The sequence below is a fragment of the Harpia harpyja genome, chromosome 20 (assembly GCF_026419915.1).
Source record: "Harpia harpyja isolate bHarHar1 chromosome 20, bHarHar1 primary haplotype, whole genome shotgun sequence".
Classification (NCBI taxonomy): domain Eukaryota; kingdom Metazoa; phylum Chordata; class Aves; order Accipitriformes; family Accipitridae; genus Harpia; species Harpia harpyja.
Window position 1 is genome coordinate 8,459,296 of NC_068959.1, and position 11,518 is coordinate 8,470,813.

Here is an 11,518-nt window from a genome sequence, read left to right on the forward strand (position 1 = left end):
TGATTGTGGAGGGGTTGATGTGCTGGCTTGGATGCTTGCAAGAGTGTTGAGGAGAACATTCTGATTCTCCATGTCCTCTTCAGCATTTCAGTGGTCTTGCATGCTGCCTGGACTGGTTTTCTGCCCAGCTAGGCTAGGGGAGACCTTCTCACCTCCCCTCTCGCAGAGAGGCACTTGGAGCACAGCACTGGATGTAGAAAGCCTCTCCCCCCCCATCACAAGGACACCCCAAGTCCCTTGTTGGCTTAGCCAGTGCCCTGCTTTGCAGTGCAGACAGGGTGGCGGTGTGACAGAGCGGTGTGTCTGCAGGTCTTTTCTTCCCTGTGCAATCCATTCTTTACTGGCACACAGAGAGCCAGCGTAATTGATTTCAAACAAAGCAACTCCTTTGGAGGAACCAGGGCAATCTGTTCCAGGGGATCAACATGTGATGGAGGGACAGTTGCTTCTGAGGATGTTGCATGCTGCTGGGGCACAGCTAGGGATGTGGGCTTTTGGTGTTGGCTCCCAGCAGCCAGTGAAGACGCATCTGAAACTTGATATGACTTTCCTTAACTGTTCCATCTCAGGGAGTGGAGGGCCCTAGGGATGGAAGGTGCTCCTGTCTGTGAAACAGGCATGGTCCTGCACTGGAGGTAGTTTTCCCAGGAAAGCTGCCTTCTGGGGAGAGGAGCATGGCGCTTGAATGTAGAGATGTGATCTCCTGAGGGACTCTGACTCCAAATTAATTTAGAAATAATAACCCCATAAGTGCAAGGAGGAGTTTCTGTGCCTGGATAATCTTAAACTCAATGCCCAGCCATGATTCATCGTGTACCTGGGCAGCTGTTTGGGTCCTTTCCTCTCTGTCCTGCAGGTCCTCTCTAAAACCTGGAGGAGGTAGAAGTGATGGTAGTGGCCAGCTCACCTATTCAGCAGAAAAGTGACTGGTGGTCCCCCATGTGGCCATGGGGTGTTTGGAATGAGGGAGCTCCCATCACCATCACATACCTGCTTGAATTTTCCCATCAATTCTACTAAATGATCCCTTGCTTTGTTGTTGCCAGCACTTGGTTGCAGTTGAGCACTTAAGTGAAGCTATGCCTGGCTGTAACCTGCTACTAGGTGGGTTTAGGATGCTAAAGCTGTGTGCTTTCCCTGTCCAAGGGACAGTGCCTATGATGAGTGAGTTACCTCAGGTGGCTTGGTGCCAAATGCTGCTGCTGGGGCAAAAAGTTTGGTGGGAGCTGGGATGCTGGTACCTTATGGGGCTGGTGGCAGCCTGATTACAATCCCTGATCAACATAAACTTGTCTGCAGTTACTTGGGATTAAACTGGGGGCCCTGTTTGGGTTGGGAGAGGGGCTGTATATGTGCAGCTTGGGTGTCACCCCCAAACCTGCCGGGGACAGCCGTCTGCAGGACAGTGGTGGGTGGTGGCTGTGACAGTGGCTGGAAGGGCTTCTGGCTGCTGATGCAGGGAACGGCACCTGCAGCTTGTGTGCTAATGAGACCTTTCTCTTTGGATACAAGGTTGGTGACTTCGGTGATGCCACAAATTGGCCAACACCTGGAGAAATAGCCCACAAGAGCATCCAGGTGAGAACACAAAATTGCTCCGGTAAGCAGGATAAGGCCCTTGCAGAGCTCCCTGTCCCTCTGCAGTGCTAGGAGTGCTGGCTGAGCCAGGCCATTTGGGGTCCTGAGTGTCACCGCGGAGGCAGCCAGGAATAGCGTGCAGGGGATTTCCTTTTAGGGCTGCCCTGTGCGTCAGGCTCCCTCCCTCAGTGCTATTCTGGGAGCCTGGAGCCCAGGCTAAACCCCTCGGCTGGGTGAAGCAGGTAGGGCAGCTCCCAAACCCATTCTCCTCAGGGCTGCTCAGTGCAAGAAGGGGCTTGGGCAAAAGTCAAGACTTCCACAGGAGGAACTGAAAACGTGTGAGAAAGGGCTTGTGTGCCTGAGGGGCATGGCCTTCCTCTCCTGCTAGGGATGTGGTTGTCGTTGAAACCTTTCTATTTTTGGATGCTGCTTTGCCAGCTCCTGGCTGTCTGTCAGAACTGAGGGTCACTCACCCTTTTGTCATTGGGGCAGTCCGGTCCTTTGTAGGACACCCCCATCCAAGAGCACCAGGCCTCCCTGGCAGTCCTTCTCGGTAACTTCTGTGCCTGCGGCTTGTGTCTCAGCTTGAGCACTTCCCAGCATCTGTAGAGGCCCTTGCCCTGCTCAGACATAAGCCCTTTCCCAGGAACAGGACAGATCTGGGAGGCAGGGAGCAGGGGTGCTTCTAGCCTAGGGCAAAGTCCTCCTGTTCCTGCTGGGACAGCTGGGGTCTGCCTCCAGGTCTTCATTTCTCCCACCTCTCACATCTTTCCTGCACTGCTGTGTCTCCAGCAGCCGCACAAAGCACCATCCCTCCGGAAACTGCCTGTCAAGAAAGACATGAAAGAGCAGGAGAAAGGGGATGGGAGCGACGGCAAAGAGAGCCTGAAAACCAAATCGGACGAGTCCGGGGAGGAGAAGAATGGAGACGATGACAACCAGAAGTCAGCCCAGAAGAAGAAAGGTAAGGCAGTACCTGGTGGGGACGGTCCCCTGGACTCAGCCTGTCGCCACCTCTGCGACCCACAGCCACGTGGAAGGGTCCACCACCTTCCCTGGGGGCCTTGCTGCAGGACATGGTCCCAGCACAGGGACAGCTGTGGTGAAAAGGCGTTTGCAGGCTTCAAGGGGGCAAAGCGTCATTTTGGTGGGAGCAGGTAGAGCAGGGCCCAAGCTGGGGCATCTGTGTGTCTGGGGAGCGTGGCCGTAGTCTGCTCTCTCACGTGTGCTCCGTGGTGGCACAGAAGAGCCCCTGACTTGGTTGCATCAGCTGTGGTTGACAGGCAGGCTCAGTCTGGCCTGAGCCTCGGCAGGCAGAAAGGGGCAGAGGAAGGATAAGTGCCTTGAAGCAACGAGGGAGTTTTGTGTCATGTCCCTCCATGCCCAAGAGTCCTGGTCGGAGCCTTTCTGCATCCAGTGAGGCCTGGAGGGATGTCTGAGGACAGGGTCAGTCCAAAAGGCCCTGCTGCTTTCTCTCCTCCATGTGTGGGGGCTGTGTGGCAAGAGGGGGCTGCGGGGGAGGAAGCAGACGCTCTCTGAACCTGTGTCACACCCAAACCCTGTCCTTTTGCAGGCAACAAACACAAGTGGGTCCCTTTGCAGATAGACATGAAGTCAGAGGTGCCTAGGGACAAAACGGCCTCTCGGAACAACCGGCAAAACGAGCAGCACAGGCACCCCTCCAACAACCGCAGTGAGCTGAAAGGTGGGGGCTCAGGCTGGGGACCCGCTCTCCCTGCCCTGGCTGCAGGGCAGAGCAAGCCCTGATGCCCAGGCATGGCATGGGGCGGTGGGCACGCTTCCTGCGTTCAAAGGGCTCCAGGTGCAGCGGGCTCGCTCCAGGCAGGTGCTTTCATCCCGTAACACTCCTCCTGCCTCTCCTTCCCCGTCTGCTGCAGGCTGGCACCCAGACAACAAGCACGAGCGCAGCTGGCAGGACCACGATGAAACCTCCAGCGTGAAGAGCGAGGGAGGAGCTGTGCGAGGGACCTTCCGGGGCCGAGGCCGTGGCCGCGGCAGGGGCCGTGGCCGTGGCAGAGGAGGTGATCACTGTATGTGTGGTCTTGTGACGGTAGGGAGAGAACAGGGCATATGTTGAAGTGCGCAGGGCTCTGGGGGTGTGTGTGTGAGACCTGGGGCTCCAAAGCAGGCTGGGGAGGGCAGAGCGCGGTGGGGATGCAGGGAAACACTGTGGCAGGTCATCCCAGCTGGTAAGTTGAGGTGCTTTTAATAAAAGCAAATTATTCTCATTAGTATCTTAATAAAGGCAAATGTCTTTCTGCTACTCACGCCAAGCTCTTCCACCTGTTTTCTGCCCCTTGTAGTACCCCTGTGTGCAGGAGTTGAAGCATGCTGATACTCTGTGTAGGCTTTGTCATGTTGAGAGCCAGGCAGGAGTCATGGCTTGGATGGGGAAGAGCATCTGCACTGGCATTTGACAGGGCGGTGTCTGTGCTAACCCTGACGCAGCTTCAGTGTAGGGCCTTTGTGTGTCACCTGGGCTGCCTAGTTGCTCCTGGGTAAGAGGGCTCCTGACCTCTCTTGGGCTTGGTGTGTTGAAGCTTCACTGTGATCCCTTCTGCAGCAAAGGCTGAGAGCAGGAGGGTGAGGGATGTGGGTGAGTGATGCCCCATTCTGGGCTGCCATGGGGGCCCCAGGAACAGTGCAGAGGGAGCTATTTTTGCACGATTCCGGCCCATCTGGCAGTGCAGCCTGTCTAGCAGATCCCAGGGGCTTTGTGCCAACCCTTACTGGTGTCCCACAGGGCACTTTGACTACCAGTATGGGTACCGGAAATTTGAGGGCTCGGATGGCTCCCGCACCCAGAAGTACGCTAGCAACATCACTTACTACTTTGACAACATCAGCAGTGCTGAGCTCTACAGCGTGGACCAGGAACTGCTCAAAGACTACATCAAGCGGCAGATGTAAGCACCACCTCTTCTTGTCTGAGCGTTGGTTGTTGGTGGGATGTTCACAGATGCCCTCCCTGGAGACTGCATAGCTAATGCCGTGCATAGGCTTAGAGCCAAGGTGCGTTGACTTTGTGCCACGCAGCTTACAGCACCAGCTTGCCCCAAGTCTGGGCTCCCCAGGCTGTCTTTCTTCAGCCTCGCAGTAGCAGAAGCGCGTGTGTGGGATTATTTCCTTGGGGGTGCCCAGAGGAAGGTGGCTTGGAGCTGCCACTCAATGATGTGTCGTCCATACAGAGAATATTACTTCAGTGTGGACAACCTGGAGCGAGACTTCTTCCTGCGTCGCAAGATGGACTCAGACGGCTTCCTTCCCATCACCCTGATTGCCAGCTTCCACCGGGTGCAGGCGCTGACCACCGACATCAGCCTCATCATCAAGGTGAGGGCAAGGAAAGATGAACTTCCCTTCTTGTTCTGCTTCTCGCCACCCCTGTCTGAGGCCTGTTTTCTAGATGGGCTATGGGTGAGATGCAAGTGGAGCCTTCCTTTGTCCTTGACCGGCTCCCTCCTCCTCTTGGTCCCTTGGAAGGGTTGGGGCTGAGCCACTCAAGGTGCCAAGGCAGGGCACTAAGTTAACCAGGTATCACTTGGTTCCAGGCTCTGAAGGACAGCAAGGTGGTGGAAATTGTGGACGAGAAGATCAGGAGAAAAGAGCAGCCAGAAAAATGGGCTCTGCCTGGCCCTCCTATGGCAGACTACACACAGACAGACTTCTCGCAGTTCATCAACTGCCCTGAGTTTGTGCCCCGGCAAAGCTTCCAGAAAGAGACAGGTGAGCACCGGGGGGAATGTGGAGGGAGGTGTGGGATGCAGTGTTGGTACTGCAGCAGGACTGAGACCTGAGAGTCAGGAGTGTTCCCCGGGGCAGGGCTCTGCCGTTTGCTTTCTGCTTGGTGGTGGGAGCTGGTATGGGCTCTGTCCTCAGACCCCCAGAGTGCTGCTGCCTCGGTACATGGGGAAACGTGAAAGAGACTGAGTCTGTGGCTTTTGCTCTCCCGGGGACTGAAGGGAGTCAGGGAGGGTCAGTCCTGCTGGAATTCTCTCGGCTGTGCCTGGAAATACTCTACTGCTTCTGGGCAGAGCAGAGGACACTCATGAACCCAACTTTTCCTTAATGGATGAGGAGATACTGAGCACAAATGGGGCAGCAGGTATGGCGGTGTCAACCACATGCTGGGGGAGGGTCTGCTGTCCTTCATGGGCTGCCCCCTGCTCTTGTCACCCCATCCCGTGGGGGCTGGCAGGAGCCCAGGGCTGGGCCCGAGAGGCCAAGTGGAGGATCTTCTTGGTGCTGTCATAAGAGTTAGTTTTGGCAGGAGAAGATCTGTTCCCATGGGCTCCAGACTGTCTTGGGAAGGTTTCCCCAAGAGCAACAGAGCACCTGCTTTTAGGGCTTTGTGTGTCTGGGGAACTGTCACGTGCAGAGCTCTGTGGCCACCACCGGCACCAGAGCCTTAATCGGAGACTTCCCCCCTCCCCGCACTGGCCCCAGCACTTGTGGTGAGTGTGCTCATAAGCCTTGGCTACTGGATGCTAGCTAGTCCTGCAAGCTGTGTCATGCTGCCAAAAAACCTACCTCTTCGGTCGGGTGCTTTAAGTACACAACCCCCCAGGCTCGCTCCCTCCCTCTAAAGCACCCTGTGGCTCTTGTTGGCTCTAGAGTCTGCTCCTGGGTCCCCGCGTCCTGCCAGCCCGGTCCCCACCAAAACAGAGGAGGTCAGTAACCTGAAGACGATGCCGAAGGGCCTGTCTGCAAGTCTGCCAGACCTGGATTCAGAGACGTGGATTGAAGTGAAGAAGAGACCTCGGCCCTCCCCAGCCAGGCCCAAGGTAGGTGGTGATGTAGGAGCTGTTGGGGTGGGGGTCTCCCAGTTGTCTGGGAGACTTGAATCATAAGTGGGCAGGTTTCAGATCAAATAGGGTTTGATGGTCGTGGGGGTGATGTCCTAGAAGCTCCTGGTCCCATCTGATCCCCTCTGGAGCTGCTCCTCAGTGGTGTACATAAGGTGTTCTCCCCAGGTGGGCAGCTTCTGGCTGTGGTGGGGAGACAAGGGGTAATAGTTGGGTTTCCAAGCAGTAGGCTTGTGTTGCTATGCGGTCTTTACCCTGTGCCACCCTTGCCCCCCTACCTGTAGAAACCAGAGGAGTCAAAGACACTGCAGCAGCAAAAGCAAAAGGACCAAGACGAACCTGAGGAGCTAGACTTCCTCTTTGACGAGGAGATGGAGCAGATGGATGGCCGCAAGAACACTTTCACTGACTGGTCAGATGAAGATTCGGATTACGAGATCGACGATCGGGACGTGAACAAGATCCTCATCGTGACACAGACGCCTCCTTACCTGCGCCGGCATCCTGGTGGGGACCGGACTGGCAACCACACATCCAGGGCTAAAATGAGCTCAGAACTGGCCAAGGTGATCAACGATGGGCTGTACTACTACGAGCAGGACCTGTGGACAGAGCAGTTTGAGCCGGAGTATTCACAGATCAAGGTGAGAGTGGTTGATCCAAAGAAGGGAGCGTGTGTGGAGCACAGAGCGCCTCGTGCAGCAGGCTGGCTACCTTGTTGGTGTGGGGTGGAAAGGGCAGTACAGCAGGTTACAGCCCACTTGTGGGTTAGAGCTAAACCAGGGTTAGTCTTCTTGCAGAGCCTGGGATTCCTGGCTCGCAGCGTCATGCTCTACTGTATCAGGGATAAACACAGCTCTGTAATGTAGTGTGAGGCTGCAGCCAGGTAAACAAAGCGCCAATAATGAGGTGACCTGGAACATGGGGCCCATTGCTCTGCTGTCTGCCATGGTCTTGGCAGGCAGTGCCAGGTCTATGGGGCGAAACGGGTGTCTGCACTGTCCATAGTGCCCAGCGCTCCATGGCACGGTCCCTTGGAGACCGTGCTTATTGGGGACAAGTTCATAGATGGCTGGGCTGCACTTGGCCTGTGCTTTTCTCCATTTTGGTGCCAGTTTGCATAGACTTGGGCTTTTTATAGAAAGCCCATCTGCTGCTTTGAAACATTTGAGTCCCAACTTGGCGACTCTCACGGTCGGGGACTTGTGTAGACTCGTTCAGCAACGGAAATTATTTTGGCTGTGGGGTGGGATGGCCTGTTGGAGCTACCAGCTGGGCTCAGTGTTCCCATGTCTGGTACCTGGCACATTGCTGAGGCAGTGCTGCTCTCTGGGGTGGCAGAAGCTGAGGGTGCGGGGAGAGCAGGTGACAGAAGGACAGTGTGTGCTGGCGGTACGGATCCTTCACATACATGGGAGCATTGTGACCACTGCCGGTGTGGCTGTGAGAATCCAGGGAGGAGGCTCTAGGGATGCAAGAAGATGGCAGGAGCAATGGGGTCCTCGCCAAGCATGGGTTACCGAGCTTGCCTTGAACCTCGTTGCACCGGCACTGACCTGGGTGGGTAAAAGCCTGAAAGAAGCAAGCAATGATTAGTGGAGCTGTCTTGTGGTATCCCTGAAAGCTTGGGAGCAGAAAGTGGCTCAGATCTGGCCCATGCAATGCCCAGTTTTGTCGTCTGCATCTCCCCTTCCTACCTCTGCACAGCAGGTTGCCTTTCTGGGCACCCAGGCCCCATGGCTGCACTTGGTGCCCAGCGTAGCGGCTGTTGCACAAGCAGAGCGGTGGTCATGGTGAGCTGATGGGATGAGGGGAGAAGAGGGCAATTGGTTGCTTCATCATCTTCCTCTTCCAATGCAGCAAGAGGTGGAGAACTTCAAGAAGGTGAATATGATCAGCAGGGAGCAGTTTGACACCCTGACCCCAGAGCCCCCCGTGGATCCAAACCAGGAAGTCCCTCCTGGTCCCCCCAGGTTCCAGCAAGGTAAGAGACAGGGGGCATGAATGGGCAGGACTGAATTTGTCTCTATTCCTCCTGGTGAGAGGTTCTCAGAGGTTGGGTAGCAGCTGGGGAGAAGAAATTGGGGCCACAGGTGTGTGGGATTATCTTTCCCAGAGCAATGCTTGTCTCCCAGCTGAATGTTTTGGGGCTCCAGAAGAGGAGGCCCAAAAGCAGGGGTGTCCCAGTTGAGTGAGAAAACCTTGGCAGACTTTGATGTAGTCACCTGGATGTGACTTTCTTCTTGGACCCTCGCTGAGTACCTGGAAGGCAGCTGCCTGCTGGGTTTTTTTTGCCTGTGTATGGCACCTGCTGCCCTGTCCTCTTGGGAATGGGGGATTTGTCACTGCTGTTAGCCACTAGGAAGCAGATACCTTGTGGGATCCCTGGAAGCTCAGTCCTTGGATCTGGTGCTAGGCTTTGGGCTATCTGGCCAAGCTGGTGACATGCTGGATTTGAAGCTGCCTGTCTCAGAGGGCTGGGATGTGTCCCTGCATTCCTGCCCCTGCTGCTTCCCATCCGCCAGATGGATGTCCCTTGGCTGTAGTGATGCTCTTGTGCTTAGAACTCAGCTTGACCCAAGGTGGGGGGGGGGGGTTCTCTTTGCAGTACCTACAGACGCTTTGGCTAACAAGTTGTTTGGAGTCCCCGAGCCTTCAACCATTGCCCGGTCTTTGCCTACGACTGTACCAGAATCGCCCAACTACCGCAACGCCAGGACCCCCCGGACCCCTCGCACGCCTCAGCTGAAGGACCCGACACAGACGCCCCGGTTTTACCCAGTGGTGAAAGAGGGCAGGACGATAGATGCCAAGGTGGGACCAGGGCTGAGGTGCACGATGGGAGCTGGGTTTCCCGGCTGGGTCCTGGGGAGGAAGGGGACACATCCCTGATGCGCCATGTCTTGCAGACCCCGCGGAAGAGGAAGACGAGGCACAGTTCGAACCCCCCGATGGAGTGCCACGTGGGCTGGGTGATGGACTCTCGGGAACACAGGCCCCGAACTGCCTCCATCAGGTACCAGAGACAGGCACGCGGGGTGACACAGGAGCCAGAAATGGGAAAGGGAACGAGTGTGGGAAGGAAGGGGAAAGGCAGCGTCTGGTCTTGCAGGGGAGGTCTCCTGTTAGGTGGCTGCAGAAAGGACTGGGACCCAACTTGTCCCTCCTAGAAGGAGCTGAGGAAAGTCTGAAGCCTTGGAATAATGAGATGGGACTCGTTTGGAAACATTGGTTCCCTTCCTAGTAGGATACCCCATGGCTCAGGTCCCAAACCCAGAGTAGACAGTCACAGGGAGTTGGTGGGACCAACAGACAAGTGCTGTGGGGTGGAGCGTGACCCCACTCTTCTGTCAGCTGGGTGATGCCGAGGAAGGGGTTTGACAGGAGTCTCTCATGCTCAGCTCCAGCCCCTCAGAGGGGACCCCGGCTGTTGGAAGCTATGGCTGCACCCCGCAGTCCCTGCCCAAGTTTCAGCATCCTTCGCACGAGCTGCTCAAGGAGAATGGCTTCACACAACATGTCTACCACAAGTACCGTCGGCGCTGCCTTAACGGTAGGGATGCCTGCGCTGTGAGGTGTGGGGCAGGGTGTCTGCGCTGCATCGGCGGGCAGGGTACGGCTGCAGAGCACGCACACGGAGATAAGCAGGGTACTACAGGACAACCTTGCTGGTAGCTGATGTTTCCCCACAGTTTGTGGCGAGCATGAGCTGTGGCTCAGGGTGTCCAGCACTGGGACTGGGTGTAGTCACAGTGCCATAGGGCCCTCCTGTACGTGAGCCCCTGTGCAAGAGCTGGCTCCCTGGGCAAGGATCTGCCTTGTAAGCATCTCCTTTTCCCAAAACAGAGCGGAAACGACTGGGCATTGGTCAGTCCCAGGAGATGAACACGCTTTTCCGGTTCTGGTCCTTCTTCCTCCGAGATCACTTCAACAAGAAAATGTATGAAGAGTTCAAGCAACTGGCTGTGGAGGACGGGAAGGAGGGATACAGGTAGGTAGGAGAGGAGAGGTGGAGTGGCCTTTCCTGGGAGGGGAGTGCGGGAAGAAGAGTTCGGCCTTTTGCAGTGCTCACAGCAAAACAAAGGCAGCATCTTTGCCTTGCTTGAAGGTAGGACTGGGGTTGCCCTCAGTCACCTCCTGCTGCTGGTACACAGCAGGGCTCTTGCCTTGAGTCTCTCTGCCCGGGTGTTGTGTGCACCAGTGTCTGAGCACCGCGTGCTGCTCTGTTCCCAGGTACGGTCTGGAGTGCCTTTTCAGATACTACAGTTACGGGCTGGAGAAGAAATTCCGGCCAGACATATTTAAGGACTTTCAAGAAGAGACCATCAAGGATTACGAAGCTGGTAGGTGCCTCCTTCGGCCTCCCCTGGGATTGGCAGCGATGTTGCCCAGCTGCATGGCTGCTCCGGGCCTCTTCTCATGACTTTGGGGAAGCCGTGTAATGCTGTACACTAATGTGTGTGGTGGGGACTGGCTGGACATCCTGTTGCTTACTTCACGGGACAGGGTTGAGTGGATGCGTACTGTCCTGAAAACTGCTGGGGGGATGGAGGAGGGCAATGGGAGGCTGTAGCTCTCCCAAAACATTTCTCTAGAGGCACTGGTTCCTCTAGGATTTCTCAAGGCCCTGCAATTTCTCAAGTGACTGTCACCACCAGGTCAGCCGAGCCTGGGGACTTCCCCTGTCAAGAGGGCTGCCCATTACTGGTGCAGGGTGCTTCCCTCCAGGTTCTCCATCTTGCCTCGGTTGTGCCCATCAGTGGGACAGGAGGGTCTGTGGGGCAAGCGGTGGGGAAGCCTGGAGGAAAGGGTTCTGACATCTGGTTTGATTTTTGTCCTGCTGACATCTGGTTTGGTTTTCCTCCTCTCCAGGACAGCTCTATGGGCTGGAAAAGTTCTGGGCCTTCCTAAAATATTCCAAAGCCAAAAATCTGGACATTAACAGCAAACTGCAAGAATACCTCAGCAAGTTCAAGCGCCTCGAGGACTTCCGAGTGGATGTGAGTAGACACAATGGCTGCACCACACTGATGGCCCCTGAAAACACCCCTCAGGCCCCTCCAAGGACTGAGGATTTTGGGGGGCTGGTCCCCAAGCAGTGCCAGGCAGGGGAA

General features: G+C 56.1%; 1 protein-coding gene across 7 annotated transcripts in view; it reads left to right on the forward strand.

Annotated features, from left to right (window-relative positions):
- Window positions 1-11,518, forward strand: part of LARP1 (La ribonucleoprotein 1, translational regulator) — a 48,828-nt gene that overhangs the window by 30,819 nt on the left and 6,491 nt on the right. For 4 of the 7 annotated variants that reach the window (XM_052772200.1, XM_052772195.1, XM_052772198.1 and 1 more), the window contains 16 exons: window positions 1,513-1,578; window positions 2,371-2,542; window positions 3,152-3,283; window positions 3,477-3,629; window positions 4,343-4,505; window positions 4,788-4,932; window positions 5,151-5,325; window positions 6,214-6,383; window positions 6,689-7,048; window positions 8,265-8,388; window positions 9,013-9,218; window positions 9,314-9,420; window positions 9,806-9,957; window positions 10,251-10,395; window positions 10,638-10,747; window positions 11,277-11,404. In XM_052772200.1, coding sequence (XP_052628160.1) covers window positions 1,513-1,578; window positions 2,371-2,542; window positions 3,152-3,283; window positions 3,477-3,629; window positions 4,343-4,505; window positions 4,788-4,932; window positions 5,151-5,325; window positions 6,214-6,383; window positions 6,689-7,048; window positions 8,265-8,388; window positions 9,013-9,218; window positions 9,314-9,420; window positions 9,806-9,957; window positions 10,251-10,395; window positions 10,638-10,747; window positions 11,277-11,404 — 2,508 coding nt within the window. The remainder of the gene's footprint in view (window positions 1-1,512; window positions 1,579-2,370; window positions 2,543-3,151; window positions 3,284-3,476; window positions 3,630-4,342; window positions 4,506-4,787; window positions 4,933-5,150; window positions 5,326-6,213; window positions 6,384-6,688; window positions 7,049-8,264; window positions 8,389-9,012; window positions 9,219-9,313; window positions 9,421-9,805; window positions 9,958-10,250; window positions 10,396-10,637; window positions 10,748-11,276; window positions 11,405-11,518) is intronic. The other 3 variants (XM_052772199.1, XM_052772196.1, XM_052772197.1) reach the window with 2 other exon arrangements.